This window comes from Ruditapes philippinarum, unplaced genomic scaffold (assembly GCF_026571515.1).
Source record: "Ruditapes philippinarum isolate M1 unplaced genomic scaffold, ASM2657151v2 ctg1584_1_1_1_1, whole genome shotgun sequence".
Taxonomy (NCBI): Eukaryota; Metazoa; Mollusca; class Bivalvia; order Venerida; family Veneridae; genus Ruditapes; species Ruditapes philippinarum.
This window is the reverse complement of record NW_026864517.1, coordinates 409,224-429,191: the sequence shown is the minus strand read 5'-3', so window position 1 is coordinate 429,191 and position 19,968 is coordinate 409,224. Positions and strand designations below refer to the sequence as shown.

The 19,968-nt window shown below is 33.2% G+C and overlaps 2 protein-coding genes across 2 annotated transcripts; both read left to right on the top strand.

Annotated features, from left to right (window-relative positions):
• The first annotated feature begins 5,977 nt into the window (after window positions 1-5,977).
• Window positions 5,978-8,570, top strand: LOC132725863 (uncharacterized). The gene has a single exon (XM_060711048.1). It carries the CDS (start codon window positions 6,056-6,058, stop codon window positions 6,839-6,841), a length of 786 nt encoding a protein of 261 aa, XP_060567031.1. The 5' UTR covers window positions 5,978-6,055; the 3' UTR covers window positions 6,842-8,570.
• A 1,622-nt stretch (window positions 8,571-10,192) lies between these two features.
• Window positions 10,193-13,255, top strand: LOC132725862 (uncharacterized). The gene has a single exon (XM_060711047.1). It carries the CDS (start codon window positions 10,293-10,295, stop codon window positions 11,457-11,459), a length of 1,167 nt encoding a protein of 388 aa, XP_060567030.1. The 5' UTR covers window positions 10,193-10,292; the 3' UTR covers window positions 11,460-13,255.
• Window positions 13,256-19,968: the final 6,713 nt, after the last annotated feature.

Genomic DNA, 19,968 nt, shown 5'->3' with positions numbered 1-19,968 from the left:
TTCAATTAATTATTTTACATAACATACGTTACAAACTAATATATATGTTGTTGTAGACATTTTTAAAATAATTTCAAAGAGCTTAAACGTGAATCTCTTTAAGAAAAAGTTAAGAGAAAGGATATTATATTTTAAACAAGATAGAGTTTTGTTAAATCAATTTAAAAAAAAAAAAAAATCTTGAGTCAGTTGGAAAAATGCTGAAAATTTGGGGAGGTGCTATAATATAAAAGGATAATTTGCAAGAGAATAAAAAAAACTACGATAAGATAAAAAAAAATGGTAATATTAAGAAAGAAAGGCTGCTTTGGTAATATACTTCTGACATATCATCAATCAGTTCTTATAACATTATTAGAAAGTTATTCCACTTCCTGTTGAAATCATCAAGAGAATCATTTTGAAATGCTATGTATTTTTCTAAAGATATTCTATCAATCAATTTTTTTTTAAACACAAGATTATTTGGTATTTTCTTTTTTGTTTTACAACTATATATATAATATTTGGCAAATAAGAGAATATATGATAAAATTTTATTTCGTGAATGAAAAAAGGACAAAAATTTGTCTTGGGTTGCAAGTATACCAATTTCAACCAACCATTTAAACAATTCATTCCAGAAAAATTTGTGTTTGTTGACAGGTCCAAAATATATGTTCTATGCTATCTATTTCCATATTACAAAAATCACAAAGACTAGACTCCACTAATTTACATCTAAAGAGAAATTTGTTAGTTGCAATATTTCTATGTAGGAAATCAAAATAAAAATTTTGCAAAATATTATCCTTACAAATATCAAACGCATTCAAATATATTTGTTGCCAATTGAAATTTTTATCTGGAAATACTGCCTCCCATTTTAACTGGGATTTTAGTTTTTCATTCTGGTATTTTAGCTTTCTTTCTTTTTGAACCTGTGTTAATTTTCTATTTAGGAGATGTGTTTCTGTTTTTTCTAATAGCTCATAAATATTTATTTCCTCAGTTGTTACAGAAAGAATGACATTATCTAATTTTCTTTTCCAACATGTTGGGATTGAAGAGATAAGTCTATGGTAATTTAAAAACTCAGTATTAGGAATGTTATATTCAGTTTTTAATTGACTAAAAGTTTTAAAAATTTTTGCGTTTATATCATAGATATCTTTTACATGGTATATATTTTTGTTTCTCCACTGTCTGAAATAGAGAAGGCTATTGTTATTTTTTATGTTTGAATTTTGCCAAAGAATTTGTGCTGAAATATTTTTCGGATTTTCATTAAAATTGATTTCACTCCAAGCTACTAATACTTCGTGTATAAATTTATTTTTGATTTTAAATTTCAATATATCTTTTGTGTTTATATTGCATTTAAATATAGATATTCCACCTCAATGATTTATATTTTTCTTTATTATTTCTTTCCACAACCCATCATTTGAATAAGATTTAATAATTGTTATTTATGAAAATTTCCTCCTTTATAATGCTGATATAAACTTCACTTATAAATATTTATTCATGATGCATAAACGAAATAGCAGGCTACCTATCCTGCTAATGAAGACTCGTCACTTTGTTTTTAGAAATGACAACATATAAATCAAATACAGAAATGTGGAAACTATCTAATTATCGTTCACAAATTAAATTTGAGAACATGTATATATATCTAATTTGAAATTAAATGCACTAATAAAGCTGAAATATCACTATTACAGTCAGAGTTGTGTACAAACCTTGTCTTCAACTCTTATTTATTTTGATTCCGTTTCGTTCCGCAAAGTATAAATATCCCCTAGGATAATGATATTTAGCGGAACGAAACGGAACAAGATTTGTAGCTGCCATCTTCCCCACATGAATCAGAGGTGGAGGACGAATGATGTCAGACAAAATGTCTTATCAAATCGGCACGGAGAACATTGCCCGCCCAAGGATCGAACTTAGACACCGACGCTCCTACCTATTGATCTAAGCGGGCGGGTTGGAAACGTATATAATTATCGTAAACAAATTTAATTTAAAAACATGTTTGCCATATAATTGGAATGTGCATGCACTAATAAAGCTGAAATATCATTATTATTGTCAGCATTGTGTACAAACCATGTCTTCAACTCTATTTATTTTGATTCCGTTTCGTTCCGCAAAGTATAAATATCCCCTAGGGTAATGATATTTAGCGGAACGGAACGGAACAAGATTTGTTATTCAATACCCATTTCCTCCTTTATAATGCTTGTATAAACATCACATATAAATAATCATTCATGAATGTTATCCATGAAGATGATAAGTCATTTAGTCTGACATCATTTGTACTCCACCTCTGATTCATGTGGGGAAGTTGGCAGTCACAAATCTTGTTCGGTTCTGTAAGCTAAATATCATTATCCTAGGGGAAATCTTGTTCCGTTCCGTTCCGCTAAATATCATTATCCTAGGGGATATCTATACTTTGCGGAACGAAACGGAATCACAATTTATAGAGTTGAAGACAAGGATTGTACACAATGCTGACTGTAATAGTGATATTTCAGCTTTATTAGTGCATTCACATTCAAATTATATGGCAAACATGTTTTAAATAATTTGTTTACGATAATAATATAGTTTCCAACACGCACACTTAGGTTTGTAGGTAAGAGCGTCGGTCTTCGGATCGCAGAGTCGCAAGTTTGATCCGGGAAGTTGGCAGTTACTTGCGGAGAACAGGTAAGTACGGGTACAGAATCCAGGAACACCGTTTAGGTTAACTGCCCATCGTTACATGGCTGAAATACTGTTGAAAACCGACATTTCTGTATTTTATTTATATGTTGTGATTTCTAAAAGTGACGAGTCTTCATTAGCAGGATAGGTAGCCTGCGATTTTGTTTATGCATCATGAATGATTATTTATATGTGATGTTTATACAAGCATTATAAAGGAGGAAATGGGTATTGAATAACAAATCTTGTTCCGTTCCGTTCCGCTAAATATCATTATCCTAGGGGATATTTATACTTTGCGGAACGAAACGGAATCAAAATAAATAGAGTTGAAGACATGGTTTGTACACAATGCTGACAATAATAATGATATTTCAGCTTTATTAGTGCATGCACATTCAAATTATATGGCAAACATGTTTTTAAATTGAATTTGTTTACGATAATTATATACGTTTCCAACCCGCCCGCTTAGATCAATAGGTAGGAGCGTCGGTGTCTAAGTTCGATCCTTGGGCGGGCAATGTTCTCCGTGCCGATTTGATAAGACATTTAGTCTGACATCATTCGTCCTCCACCTCTGATTCATGTGGGGAAGATGGCAGCTACAAATCTTGTTCCGTTTCGTTCCGCTAAATATCATTATCCTAGGGGATATTTATACTTTGCGGAACGAAACGGAATCAAAATAAATAAGAGTTAAAGACAAGGTTTGTACACAACTCTGACTGTAATAGTGATATTTCAGCTTAATTATTGCATTCAATTTCAAATTAGATATATATACATGTTCTCAAATTAAATTTGTGAACGATAATTAGATAGTTTCCACATTTCTGTATTTGATTTATATGTTGTCATTTCTAAAAACAAAGTGACGAGTCTTCATTAGCAGGATAGGTAGCCTGCTATTTCGTTTATGCATCATGAATAAATATTTATAAGTGAAGTTTATATCAGCATTATAAAGGAGGAAATTTTCATAAATAACAATTATTAAATCTTGTTCCGTTCCGTTCCGCTAAATATCATTATCCTAGGGGATATTTATATTTTGCGGAACGAAACGGAACCACAATAAATAGTATTGAAGACATGGTTTGTACACAACGCTGACTGTATTAGATCTGTAGGTAAGAGTGCCGGTCTTCGGATTGCAGAGTCGCAAGCCGTTTGATCCTCGGGCGGGCCATTTTCTCCGTGGCGATTTGATAACACATTGAGTGTGACATATTCGTCCTCCACCTCTGATTCATGTGGGGAAGTTGGCAGTTACTTGTGGAGAACAGGTAAGTACGGGTACAGAATCCAGGAACACTGTTTAGGTTATCTGACTACGTTACATAACTGAAATACTGTTGAAAACGGTGTTAGATCCCAAACAAACAAAGATAGTTTCCACATTTCTTTATTTGATTTATATGTTGTGACTTCTAAAAGTGACGTACGAGTCTTCATTAGCAGGGTAGGTAGCCTGCGATTTTGTTTATGCATCATGAATGATTATTTATATGTGAAGTTTATACAAGCATTATAAAGGAGGTAATGGGTATTGAATAACAAATCTTGTTCCGTTCCGTTCCGCTAAATATCATTATCCTAGGGGATATTTATACTTTGCGGAACGAAACGGAATCACAATAAATAGAGTTGAAGACATGGTTTGTACACAATGCTGACTGTAATAGTAATATTTCAGCTTTATTAGTGCATGTAATATCAATTTATATATGACAAGCATGTTTTCAAATTTAATTTGTTTACGATGATTATTAATATTTTAATACAAAATGAGTGTACTGGATATGACGGCCATTGGACACATATTAAAGAGGTCCTGATATCGCCAAAAAATATTTAGATTGTCCACTCATTTTTTTTTCATTCGTCAGTTTATATGAATAATAAATATTAAATTACTGCAACAAGTGTAAAACATTTAAATATATAAATTTTACGGCGATAGGATTTCCTATATTGAACAAGTCAAGAACATAGTTTTTTAAAACAGGTTGCATGTAATAAATTCATGTACCTGTAATATACCAAGATGAAAAATTCCACTGAGAAGAAAAAATAAATCTTGTTCCGTTCCGTTCCGTAGAATATAATTATTCTATGGGATATTTATACTTTGCGGAACGAAACGGAACAACTGTTTGCAGTCCTGAAGATTTTATATAAAATATGTCCATTTAGAAGTGGGTATTCAGATGGTTCAGTTCGAAAAAGCCCTAGATCGACTGTTCGCTAGGCAGTTTCAATATTTCATTATTTTTATTTAATATATTTACATATTAGTAAAAAATTGCTGTGCCCCGTGTGGTGCCTCAATGTTTGTTCCGTTCCGTTTCGTTCCGTTCCGCAAAGTATAAATAGCCATCAGAATATCCTTTTCACATTTTATTTTTAATGCTGAAATATTCTTGTGTGAAAAAAAAAAGTTATTCCTGCATAATTCATAATAAATAACCTAAACAAATTATATTATAAAGCTTGACAAATACAATCGATTGCCGCCGATACCTGTGTTACACCATGGAAATTTTACAATTTTACCCTGTTTTACCCTGTCACCGCTTGCGTCATTTTCCAATATGGCCGCTTACAATAATTTTCAACGATTTAAAAAGTTAAAGTGGAATATTTAGACTTGTGTTCGACTTTAAAGTATGATAACTTGGAACCTTGCATAAAAAACGGTTCTCTTTCAGGTAATGTAGACCGTTTCTTTGAAACTTTTTTAGTTTTCGCTCCCAACAACTTCTAATTGGGAAGCGTCCGTGCATAAAAATGCAGTTCGTGGTTGGACTTGGAAAAAGACAGCGCCCGTCCAAAATTATCTCGGTGTCTCTTTGACAAGTCTAATTAGTTGGACTAAAAATGCAGTTAATATCAAACACATTCTTTTAATAATCTTCATTAAGAAATATTATTAGATTAAGTCAAAACTAAAATGATAATATGTAACTTACAAAAATAAAATTGGGGGAGAACTGTCTGCATATTTCAAATTTGGGAGAGAACCGTCAGGGGAGGAAACGGTTAGGGAGAGAACCGTCAGGGAGAGGAACTGGTAAGGGAGAGAATAGTCTGTCATTCCACTGATACATGCGAGGATTTCCTGGATTTCTTACCAGTACACCTCTATGTAGGTGGGAAACACTGAAAGTGTCTCTGAAAAATCCCAAGGGTGTAACCCAGGATCGAACCCGGGACCTCAGGAGTGATAGTCAGTGGTTTAACCAACTGAGCTATCGCGCCACCTACTGATCTTTGTTTTGTTGTTGAAGGAACAAAGCTTTACGTCGCTAAAAATATTCTTTCACTTGCATCACCAGTTTTTGATGCAATGTTCCAATCTGACTTCAAAGAAAAGTCAAGTGACGAGCTAGAATTGCCTGGGAAGAAACTAAGGGACGTCTTAGAATTCCTTCGATGTATTTACCCCAACACATACACCCAAATTGATCTCGACAACGCTAGGGTCATTCTTCCTTTGTTAGAAGAGTACCAGGTCCTACAGCTAAAACCAAGATGTGAAGTAGTTATACTTGAGACTGTCACAGAAGAAACATCGACGGATGATTTGTTACAGTTGTTGAAGGAAGCATGTTTGTATGATCTTAAAGCTCTGCGTGCTAGATGCATATTTCTTATATCATCTAGACCATGTGATGCATTGGACGAAAACTACTGTAAGTCGTTCCCTTCGGCAAGTGCATTAAATGAGATTTTTGTACATGTTAATACATCAATGAAGAGAAAGTTAGCAGAGCTAGAAGAAGACACCAAGGAAAATGAACTCTTAAAGCAGTACATATCTTCAGAAATAAGGACTAACAAAAATTTCAGATGTGATCCTAAAAAACATTGGGAACAGAAGACTGTAGTTTTGACAGATCAAGGTCTTGGTGATAACTGTGAAAATGAAGGAATTGAACTGAATATGTGGGGTGTGCCCCTTAAGGTTAAGACAAGTGAATCCTTTGGTGCTCAAGTTCATGGCATGGCTCTTTTTGTTGATGTAAAGAATGTTGGTCCAAATAAGATCACCTGTGATGTAAATCTGCACAGTATACTAGTAAACAGACAACCAAATGGAAACAATCTTGTTAAATTAAAGAAGGAGTTATAACAGGGGATAGGCAAACTGTATCATTTGAAATTGAATGAATGAAGTTGAGAATGGTTTCCTAGTAAACAAAAAGTTTGGCATTATTGCACAGCTGTTTATGTAAAAACCAAACTTAGACAGTAAACAGTAATCTATACTTTATGTTGTGTATGTTTCTTTTATAAGTACAGTCAGGATTGACACGTGAAAAAAAAGAGCAAGACAGCTTTTTTATATTCATAAAATCTGTAGACAGATTGTATATTTTTATTGTTTATCTTGTGTTATTGTTAAGATTTAGAAAACCCTGTCAGTTATGCAAGAATATAAATATCTTGTTTACAGCTACCAGCACAGAACAGAATATCTAGGCTGGGTTATCACAGTTAAACAAGGCTTTGCCGAGTTTCTTTTGAACAGTTAGTTACCTGAGAGGAATTAAGAGTGATTTTGGTGAACCTAATTTATGAAGTAACCAGTGCAAGTGATTTTTAGTCAACCTTATATTAAATAATATGATTAAATGGGTATAAGGACTCTTACCTGCTATATTTTGTTGATGCAAATATGTCATTAATGAATATGAAATGTACTAGTATTAAGATGAATTGCTAACTGTTTGATAAATTAAATTAGAAAAAATACAAGCCTTAATAAAAGACATTGCATCATTTTTATTGTAAATTCTGACAGTAACAACTTAATTTTATGACTTCAGAAACAAATCATTCTTTTATAACTGACTACACTGAATACATGTACATAGAAAGTTTTCGTTTTCTATTCAGCTGATTTTAAGTTAATACTTGTAAATATATCAATAAAGTAGAAAATTGTTTTTATTTACTATTCTGCAAATCATGATGTATTCTTTTTTGTGTTCTCTTATTTTCATAAACAATGTAAAATAATGTTATTTTGTTTATATGTTTTATAATTATACATGTGATTATAAATTATGTTCTTTTACAGGTTTTATTCTGTGAATGTCAAAATGGTTTCCAACCAATTACTCTACAACCCATAGGCCCTCTGCCCACAAACGTCACAGGTTTATTGGTCTAGGCCAGTAGATGAGGGAGTATTATGATCCTATTTCATGTCCTTTAGCTTATTACATTATTTTATGTAGATGCTAGGTGTATTATTTTAATAATCTGGGGAGTCAGTGGTCAAGTGGTTTTCTCATCACCTCTGTGGGTTGGTATCCCTGTCAAGGACATGTGAAAAGCTAACCGGCATGTTCTACTCAGGTGCCCATTCGTACCTGAAATAATTCATGGAGGGGAACCTGAGGTCTTTCGTCACCAGTAAAGCTGAAAATTCAGCATATGACCTATACTGTGTTGTTGTTGTTAAGCCCAACAAAAAATAAATTAAATTAAAAAAAACTATAATTTGCCAACTGGATAGCGCCAGGGTACTTCCAAAGTTTACAAGAGCCATATTACATGTAACAAACTTTCAGAAAAATAGAGAAAATAAGAATCCCTAAAGAAAGCTCAACACGGCATAATTGAAAATGTTGCAGGCTCGGTTTGATTAAATCTGATGAAGGTGAGTAACTCTAAAACGTAGTAAGGCGCAGTTATTGTACTTGCACACTGTAGTTCTGCCCAATGTGCTCTGTCAGTGAATGAAGTTTGAAGGAAATTTTAGTAAAATTGGGACAGACGCACAGACTGTCACCATTTCTAATGTATCCCTTTTTCCTTTAGCGAGGGTATAAATGAATTAGAGTTAAAAATGGAATCTAGACAAGTGTAAGAATTTCTGAAGGTTAAGGATTAATAAGTACATGTATGTTGGTTTACTGTAGGTTTTTCAGAGAAATATTACAAACTGTGGTGAATAAAAAAAATAATACAGAGATTAAATCTTCATTTTATTTGATCATTAACAATTAATCAATTTAAAATTAAAATTTGAAAATACATATCTGTTTAAAATTTGCATAATGACTTATTTACACAATGTTTAGTTTAAATCTGCTGTACAACCGTCTGACATCTACTGAAAGTCTAGTAACATGTATTTTTTACAGATATAATTAACCTCCTTCTATACTATACCTATTATAAGCATTACAGTATCAAATTGATTCTTCTTCGCAAAACCATTCTTAGGATGACGTCATTTAAGCGTTATGAATGAAATTGTATAAGTTCATACGCTACTAAAAGTACGTAATGAAAATATCAGTTTTCGTTATTTCTGTTCTGAAAATAATGCAAGAAAAAGAATTCGCCTGTCGATATAGACGGGAATATCAAGCTCTCGGGTCACTGTTTAGCGGAAACTCGGCAGGGCCTCGTTACCGCCGTAAACAGTCACCCTCGAGCTCTGTACCGGCAGCCAGTGTAAAATTCTATATATGACTATTCAATAGTCAAAATTCTTTTTTGAAAATAATGTCATTTCCAGTATATTCCCTTCTAACATAGTACAGAATTTATATTTACAGTATATAACTTAATCATTTCGAATTTTTTAAAAATTAAACTGAAATATCGTGCATGCGAAACAATGCACTGATTTTAAAAATATTTTACAAGCACGTTTTTGGTACAATAAATTATAGTTTTATTATTTTATTAAACAAAAATCGACCGAAGACTTCGGAAGACACTTTCATTCATTTCTTTAATTGGATACTGAAAATGGTCGATAAAATTTTAGGGATTAAAAAAAAACAAGAATAAATCTTCCTGCAACAAATCTAGACTGAGAATACTGATATTTTCAAATGCCTAAACTGTGATAGATAGTTGAAAATAAGGTTTAAAAAATTATTGAATTATGGACACACTAATCAGAAGGTTTAAATCTATCCAAAATATTGTCGTCGCCGTTACACATACCACTATATACGGTTCATTCTATAATGTTTGCCAAATTCTTGTCACCAACATGAAAATGTCAGTTTTCAGTCATTTATTTGAAATAAATTAAGCAAATTACATATATGATATCAATCATACATATTTTTTTTAACTTCCTGATAAAGAAAAATGTCACTTCATTTATAAAAAAAAAATCATGAATTTTGCATTGCCAGTTCTCATTTATACAATTGTCACCCGAGGCGGAGATAATTATATGTAATTAATTTATTTTCAAATAATCTTTTACATTCATAAAAACATATTTATAACATTAAATTAAATTATAGTACATTAATTACAATTTATTTATTAAACATTAGTCAGCAGAATAAAAATTTTACTTGAAAATTTTGTCACCAAGTTCTATGTCATTTCCGAAACTTCCCCGTATAATACTGAAATCCGAGTAATAAACAATATAACATAAACAGTTGATTACGTCATTAAATGATACTAAACTGATATTCAAATATGCAGTTGTTTTCTCCCTTTGATTTGTAACCGCCACTGTTAGCTGTTAGTAGTTCACTGTACGTACTCAGTAGCGATCGTTAAATTTTATTTACTTTAACTAAACTACATTTTATATGGAGGCAGTTGAAAACGTCAGAATTGTAGACGAATCAGAAGATGCAGAAGCTGAACATACCGTTACCGATGAAGATAGTGAGAGTGTGGATTTAGCCGAGGTTATATCGCCTACTTTCGGTTTCACTGAAAAAACTTGGAGAACTGATCTTTGTCTTGTTGTTGAAGGAACAAAGCTTTACGTCGCAAAGGTGATTCTGTCACTTGCATCACCAGTATTTGATGCATTGTTTCAATCCGATTTCAAAGAAAAGTCAAGTGACGAGCTAGAATTGCCTGGGAAGAAACTAAGGGACGTCTTAGAATTCCTTCGATGTATTTACCCGAACAAATGCGCCCAAATCAATCGCGACAATGCTAGGGCAATTCTTCCCATTTTAGAAGAGTACCAGGTCCTACAGCTTAAACCAAGATGTGAAGTAGTTATACTTGAGACTGTTACAGAAGAAACATCGACGGATGAATTATTACAGTTATTGAAGGAGGCATGTTTGTATGATCTTAAAGCTTTACGTGCAAGATGCATATTTCTAATATCATCTAGACCATGTGATGCATTGGATGAAAGTTACTGTAAGTCGTTCCCTTCCGCAAGTGCATTAAATGAGATATTTGTAGATGTTAATACATCAATGAAGAGAAAGTTAGCAGAGCTAGAAGAAGACACCAAGGAAAATGAACTCTTTAAGCAGTACATTACTTCAGAAATAAGGTCTAGGACAGATTTTAAATGTGATCCTAAAAAACATTGGGAACAGAAGACTGTAGTTCTGACAGATCTTGGTTTTGATAACTACTGTGAAAATGAAGGAATTGAACTGAATATGTGGGGTGTGCCCCTTAAGGTTAAGACAAGTGAACTTGGATATTCTGGTAGTTCTCCATTTGGTACTATGGCTCTTAATGTTGATGTAAAGAATGTTGGTCCAAATAAGATCACCTGTGATGTTAATATGCACAGTATACTTGTAAACAGACAACCAAATGGAAACAATCTTGTCAAATTTCAAGAAGGAGTGATTAAAAAGGATAGGCAAACTGTATCATTTGAAATTGAAAGAATAAGTATAATGAAGGATTTTGATAATGGTTTCCTGGTAAACAAAAAGTTTGGCATTATTGCACAGCTGTTTATGTCAAAACCAAACTTAGAGAGTCCACAGTAATCTATACTTAATGTTGTGTATGTTTCTTTATAAGTACAGTCAGGATTGACAGGTGTGAAAGAGCAAGACAGCTTTTTTATATTAATAAAATCTGTAGACAGACTGTATATTGTTATTATTTATCTTGTTTACGGCTACCAACACAGAACAGAATATCTAGCCTGAGGGTTATCACAGTTAAACAAGGCTTTGCCGAGTTTCTTTTGAACAGTTAGTTACCTGAGAGGAATTAAGAGTTATTTTGGTGAACCTAATTTATGAAGTAACCAGTGCAAGGGATTTTTAGTCAACCTTATATTAAATGATATGATTAAATGGGTATAAAGGACTCTTACCTGCTATATTTTGTTGATGCAAATGTCATAAATGAATATGAAATGTACTAGTATTAAGATGAATTGCTAACTGTTTGATAAATTAAATTTTAAGAAAAAATACAAGCCTTAATAAAAGACATTGCATCATTTTTATTGTAAATTCAGTAACAACTTAATTTTATGACTTCAGAAACAAATCATTCATTTATATCTGACTACACTGAATACATGTACATGGAAAGTTTTCGTTTTCAATTCAGCTGATTTTAAGTTAATACTTGTAAATATATCAATAAAGTAGAAAATTGTTTTTATTTACTATTCTGCAAATCATGATGTATTCTTTTTTGTGTTCTCTTATTTTCATTAACAATGTAAAGTAATGTTATTTTGTTTATTAGCTCACCTGTCACAAAGTGACAGGGTGAGCTTTTGTGATAGCTTTTCGTCTAGCGTCCGTCCTTCTGTCGTCCGTCCGTCCGTAAACTTTTACTTTAAATGACATCTCCTCATAAACCGCTTAGCCAATTTCATCCAAACTTTACAGGAATGTTCCTTTGGTGGTCACCTTTAAAAATTGTTCAAAGAATTTAATTCCATGCGGAACTCTGGTTGCCATGGCAACCGATAGAAAAAACTTAAAATACCTTCTTTTAAAAAACCCAAAGAGGTAGAGCTTAGATATTTGGCATGAAACATCTTCTAGTGAGTTTATATCAAGTTTGTTCAAATAAAAGCCCTGGGGTCAAAATTGGCCCCGCCCCGGGGGTCATTGATTTTCCCGATATGCATATAGTAAAAACTTAAAAATTCTTCTTTTAGAAAACCCTAAGAGCTAGAGCTAAGATATTTAGCATGAAACATCTTCTAATGGGTGTCTACCAAGCTTGTTCAGATAAAAGCCCTGGAAGCCCCAGGGGGTCATTGATTTTCCCTATATGCATATAGTAAAAACTTTAAAAAAAAACTTCTTTTAGAGAACCCAAAGAGCAAGACCTAAGATACTTAGCACGAAAGATGTTCTAATGGGTGTCTACCAAATTTGCTCAAATAAGAGCCCTGGGGTTAAAATTGGCCCTGTCCCGGGGGTCATTGATTTTCCTTATATGTGTATTGCAAAAACTTTTTAAAAAAATCTTTTTTTGAAAAAACCCAAACAGCTAGAGTTTAGATATTAAGCATGAAACGTCTTCCAATTAGTGTCTTAAAAGTTTGTTCAAATAAAAGCCCTGGGGTCAAAATTGGCCCTGCCCTGGGGGACATTAATTTTCCTTATATATGTGTATAGCAAAAACTTAAAAATCTTCTTTGAATAAAAACAAATAGCTAGAGTTTAGATATTAAGCATGAAACATCTTCTAGTGAGTGTCTTCAAAGTTTGTTCAAATAAAAGCCCTGGGGTCAAAACTGGCCCTGCCCTAGGGATGTCATTGCTTTTAACTATATGTGTATAGTAAAAACTTAAAAAATCTTTTTTTTTTTTAAAAACTCAAAGAGCTAGACCTTAGATGTTTAGCATGAAACATCTTCTTATGGGTGTCTACCAATTTTGTTCAAATAAAAGCCCTGGGGTTTAAACTTGCCCTGCTCTGTGGGCCTATATACAGGTGAGAGACTTCAGGGCCATCATGGCCCTCTTGTTAAATATGTTTTATAATTATACATGTGATTATAAATTATGATCTTTTGCAGGTTTTATTCTGTGAATGTCAAAATGATTTCCAACCAATTACTCTACAACCCAAAGTCCCTCTGCCCACAAGCGTCACAGGTTAATTGGTCTTGGCCAGTAGATGACACCTTTTGATTTTGGGTCAAGGGGTTAAGGTCCCAATGACCTTGTATGTCAAAACAGATTCCGACCAATAACTAAAACTGAGACTTGGACTGCATGATGGTTTTGGACCAGTAACTTGACAACCAATGGGTCCTTCACAGGTGCATTGGTCTTGGGCAGCAGAGGAGCCCTTTTGAATTTTTGGTCTAGGGCTAAAAGGTCAAAGTCACTAACCGTGTATGCCAAAACAGTGTTCAAGTAACATTAAGTGCATTTTCAGACATACCAGTGTAAGGGATGGGGTACAGGGCATGCATGTAATTGTTTAACAAACATTTGTCATTTACATTGATTTTAAGTGAATTTTGCAATGTGTAAATTTATCTATATTTACATATATTATGTATTATCAATTATTTGTATACACAAGGAGTGTCAATTAGATTTTTTTTAATTTCATTAGCTCATGCCTTGTTCACATCTCAATTACAAGCCAAATACATGTATAGGTATTATAATTATTGTCTAGATTTTTAAACATCAACAATAAGAGAAATTAAAAAGTCAAGATAAGGGAGTATTATGATCCTATTTTATGGCCTTTGGCCCTTTAGCTTATAACATTATTTTATGTAGATGCTAGATCTGATGGAGGGGAGTAACTCTAAAACGTAGTAAGGCGCAGTTTTTATACTAACACACTGTAGTTCTGCCCAATGTGCTCTGTCAGTGAATGAGGTTTGAAGGAAATTTTAGTAAAATTGGGACAGACGCACAGACTGTCACCATTTCTGATGTATCACTTTTTCTTTTAGCGAGGGGATAAATGAATTAGACAGAGTTAAAAAAGGAAGCTGGACAATTCTAAGAAATTTTGAAGGTTAAGGGTTAATAATTATCAATATGTTCACTGTATGATTTTCAGAGAAATATTACAAACTGTGGTGAATAAAAATAAATAATACAGAGAGATTAAATCTTCGTTTTATTTGATCATTAACAATCAATTTAAAATTAAAATTTGAAAATACATATCAATATTATACTATTTCAAATTTGCATAATGACTAATTAACACCATGTTTAGTTTAAATCTGTGACATCTACCTTTGTGCTGTACATGTAATGAATAAACATCATCCAAGCTAATATTCCTATACTTGACCAATAATATGATCAGGACAGTATCAAATTGATTCTTCTGGACAAATACATTGTTCATGAACTTTGAAATTCATGATCATAAACTTAAAAATTTATAACCATGAACTTACAAATTAATAATCATGAACTTTTGAAATTTATAAGGATTTCCATAGGACTAAAATTACTAAAAATTATAGTGGTAGTTTCTTGAGAAGGAAAAAAACAACAGAACAGTGTGATGTATCATAATGATGAACTAATACTATAGAATAAGTTAGGTAAGATTATGTTGAATCATTACTTAAAAATATACTATGCTCATCTTTGGGTAAAATGCTTTTAAATATTGCAGAAATTTATTGAAATCTTTATTGAAATCTAGTAAATTCTTCCTGAATATGTCTAATTTAGGTTAGTGAATGTATAAGCCAGGTTTTGAAAGCTGCATGTAATCATACTTATAATGATTACATGTAATGCATAGAGTTTAAAACGTAACATATTTTCTCTGTGGGTATTCAAAAGATGTTTATGTTAATTTTCAAAAGAGACTGAATAGTAATTATCAGTTTCTTCAAATATCAAATTTGAGCATAATATATCTTTAATTGTAAATATTCACAATTGAAACATGATATCATATTTATGAGAACTACATCTCACAAAAGTGAAAGTATCCCAGCTACCACAGAATATATAAGTAAATAATTAATTTGATACTGGGCGATGATTCAACATAATCTATACTGTACTAGCTTGGACACCTCCACTTTTGTGAGACATAGTCTTGATTCAATTTGACATATATTTCAATTAACCCTTAATCTGCTAAATTTCTTTAATGGACTTTTTCCAATTTCCATTTTGGAACAGTCCATTATCAATTTTAGGTATATCAAGGTGAGAATTTGAAGTTGGCGAGCCAACATTATAGAGTCTGGTCAGACTGCATGGATGTGCAGGCTGGCCTGGCTCTACACTGGTGGCAAAGACTAATCACTTTCGCCTTCAGCAGGGTAAAGCCTAAAGGTTGAAGTAAAATTTAATTTGAAATTATAAGAAAAAGCAAAATGGATTTTGAGCAAAGTAGCCTTTGTTGAAAATGTTATATGAACTATAAATGATTCTTCTGTTATAGTAATCTGACAAAAGAAAAATAAACAAAATTAATTAATGCCATAAATGATGCTCACTTCATGGACATTTTTTTTAGATTTTACAGACTTCATAAAAAACATACATGACATTCATGTATTATGCAACACAATGATAGCATAATTTTGTATATCACACACATCAAATATGGCAAGAGCTGTTGGTAGGACAGCATGCATGATTATACTCAGTTTTTGATAGTAAAACAAGATGGAAAATGTAAAATTTTCTAAGTTCAAAAAGGGCCGTAATTCTGTCAAAATCCATGTTAGTGTTATGAACCTTAGACAGTGTCTTGAAGTGTTGAAGTTTCAACCCATTCCCTTCAGTAGTTTTTGAGATACCAACTTGCACACAAAAAATTAACGCAAGGATGATGCTGAGGCCTAAGTGTGTATGATACCTCCCCAAAATTCTTTGATTCTTTTTTAAGGTTAACACATTAATGGTGTACATTCAAAAGTTCAAATAATGCCCTAAGTCTGCCAACCATATCCACTGGTAGACATCCATGGAAGGTAGTAACACACTCATATACAAGATTATTATCAATGTAAATATGCTATACTGCTACAAGAAATGGTAGACTGAGATGTGAAGCCTGAGGAATTACAAATTAGTATACAGATGTAACATTGATAACTTTCTCTGTAGTTACAACTTTGTGTGTTCTAAGACAACAGAAAATTAAAACAAAAAACACTTAATTTGAGGTAAGTTTATCACACCTGAACAAAAATGGATATCTATAAATTACCCTAGTGTTGTTTTCATCTTGAAATAATTAAAATTTACACTGATTATATAGAGAAAATTTCATGTTAAACAAGAATTTGTAACAGAGTTACCAACGTCCCCCGCCCCGGGAGTTTTATATGAAGCATAAAATTGTGCTATTTCAAAAGATTGAGGTATGGATCTCAGGACATTCAGTCCAAAATTATGATCAATGCTAGATCTGCAAATGTAACAATAAATTTGTCAAAAAAATAAAATGAAACACTGAATTTAAAAATCTATCATGTTAAGCTTTGACCTCTAAGTGTGACCTTGACCTTGGAGGTAGGGGAGCAGGTGTTGTGCATGACATAACGTCTTATTATTGAGACTATTTGTGCCAAGTATTTTCAAAATCCCTTGAACTATGAAGAAGTTATAGATTGGACACAAAATATACCCTATAACAGACTATGTAAATCTTTGACCTCTAAGTGTAACCTTGACCTTGGAGGTAGGGACACAGATTTTACGCATGACATATCATCTAATCATTGTGACTATTTGTGCCAAGTATTTTCAAAATCCCTTAATCTATGAAGAAGTAATAAACAGGACCAAAAATATACCAAATAACAGACTCTGTTAACTTTTGACCTCTAAGTGTGACCTTGACCTTAAGAGGTAGGGGTGCAGGTGTTGTACCTGACATATCGGCTTATTATTGTGACTATTTGTGCCAAGTTATTTCAAAATCCCTTGAACTATGAAGAAGTTCTAGATTTGACACAAAATATATCCTATAACAGAGTATGTTAATTTTTGACCTCTAAGTGTGACCTTGACCTTCGAGGTAGGGATGCAGGTGTTGCGCATGACACATCCTCTTATTATAGTGACTATTTGTGCGAAGTATTTTCAAAATCCTTTGATCTATAAAAAAGATATAGACCAGACACAAAATATACCCTGTAACAGACTATTTAAGTATTTGACCTCCAAGTGTGACCTTGACCTTGGAGGTAGGTGACCGGTTTTTGCGCATGACACATCATCTGATTATTGTGAACAATTATAGCAAGTATTTACAAAAGTCCTTCATAGATAAGAAAGTTATGGACCGGACACGACATATACCCTCAAATAGACAATGTTGACCTTGAATGAGCAAGTACGACCTTGACCCTGAAGGTACGGGTCTGGTTGTTGCGCATGACACATCGTCTTATTATAACAAACATTTGTGCCAAGTTATCTCAAATTCCTTTGATAAATGACAAAGTTATGGACCGGACACGAAATATACCCTGTAACAGACTATGTTAATATTTGACCTCCAAGTGTGACCTTGACCTTGAAGGTAGGTGACTGGTTTTTGCGCATGACACATCGTCTGATTATTGTGAACAATTATGGCAAGTATTTACAAAATCCCTTCATAGATAAGAAAGTTATGGACCGGACACGACATATACCCTCAAATAGACAATGTTGACCTTGAATGAGCAAGTACGACCTTGACCCTGAAGGTACGGGTCTGGTTGTTGCGCATGACACATCGTCTTATTATAACAAACATTTGTGCCAAGTTATCTCAAATTCCTTTGATAAATGACAAAGTTATGGACCGGACACGAAATATACCCTGTAACAGACTATGTTAATATTTGACCTCCAAGTGTGACCTTGACGTTGAAGGTAGGCAACTGGTTTTTGCGCATGACACATCGTCTGATTATTATGAACAATTATGGCAAGTATTTACAAAAACCCTTCATAGATAAGAAAGTTATGGACCGGACACGACATATACCCTCAAAAAGGCAATGTTGACCTTGAATGAGCAAGTGTGACCTTGACCCTGGAGGTAGGGGTCTGGTTGTTGCGCATGACACATCGTCTTATTATAATAAACATTTGTGCCAAGTTATTTCAAATTCCTTTCATAAATGACAAAGTTATGGACCGGACACGAAAGTGTGACGGACGGACAGACGGACGGACGGACAGACGGACGGAGCCTATTTCTATATCCCCCTTTTTTCTTCGAAAAGGCGGGGGACAATGATAGCTTTGAATTAAAATTTAGTAACGACAATATAACTCGCTGTTAATAGCTAGATAAAAAAAACATAATTAAATTTAGGATATACATATAATTCAAAAGAATATTCATTAGATATACTATGCTCATCTTTTAGTAAAATATTTTTATTGCACAAATTTATTGAAATCTGTACAATTCTTACTGAATATGTCTTAATTAATTTAAAACAAGAGGGCCATGATGGCCCTGAGGTCGCTCACCTGTATATAGGCCCCCCCAAACCCCCACCCCCAACGTTGCAGGGCCAATTTAACCCAAGGGCTTTTATTTGCAAAAACTTGGTAGACACCCATAAGAAGATGTTTCATGCTAAACATCTAAGCTCTAGCTCATTGGGCTTTTTAAAAGAAGATTTTTTTTAAGTTTTTACTATACACATATAGTTAAAAACAATGACACCCCTGGGGCCGGGCCAGGGCTTTTATTTGAACAAACTTTGTAGACACTTACTAGAAGATGTTTCATGCTTAATATCTAAACTCTAGCTATTTGGGTTTTTTCAAAGAAGATTTTAAGTTTTTGCTATACACATATAAAGAAAATCAATGACCCCCGGGGCGGGGCCAATTTTGACCCCAGGTCTTTTATTTGAACAAACTTTGTAGACACTCACTAGAAGATGTTTCATGCTTAATATCTTAACTCTAGCTATTTGGGTTTTTTCAAAGAAGATTTTAAGTTTTTGCTATACACATATAAAGAAAATCAATGACCCCCGGGGCGGGGCCAATTTTGACCCCAGGTCTTTTATTTGAACAAACTTTGTAGACACTCACTAAAAGATGTTTCATGCTTAATATCTTAACTCTAGCTATTTGGGTTTTTTCAAAGAAGATTTTTTAAGTTTTTGCTATACACATATAAGGAAAATCAATGACCCCCCGGGGCGGTGCCAATTTTGACCCCAGGGCTTTTATTTGAACAAACTTGGTAGACACCTATTAGAACATATTTGATGCTAAATATCTTAGCCATAGCTCTTTGAGTTCTTTTAAAGAAGATTTTTTAAGGTTTTTACTATATGCATATAGGGAAAATCAATGACCCCCGGGGCGGGCCAATTTTGACCCCAGGGCTTTTATTTGAACAAACTTGGTAGACACTTTTTAGAACATGTTTCATGCTAAATATCTTAGCTCTAACTCTTTTGGTTCTTTAAAAGAAGATTTTTTAAGTTTTTACTATATGCATATGTGGAAAATCAATGACCCCCTGGGGCGGGGCCAATTTTGACCCCAGGGCTTTTATTTGAACAAACTTGGTTGACACTCACTAGAAAATGTTTCATGC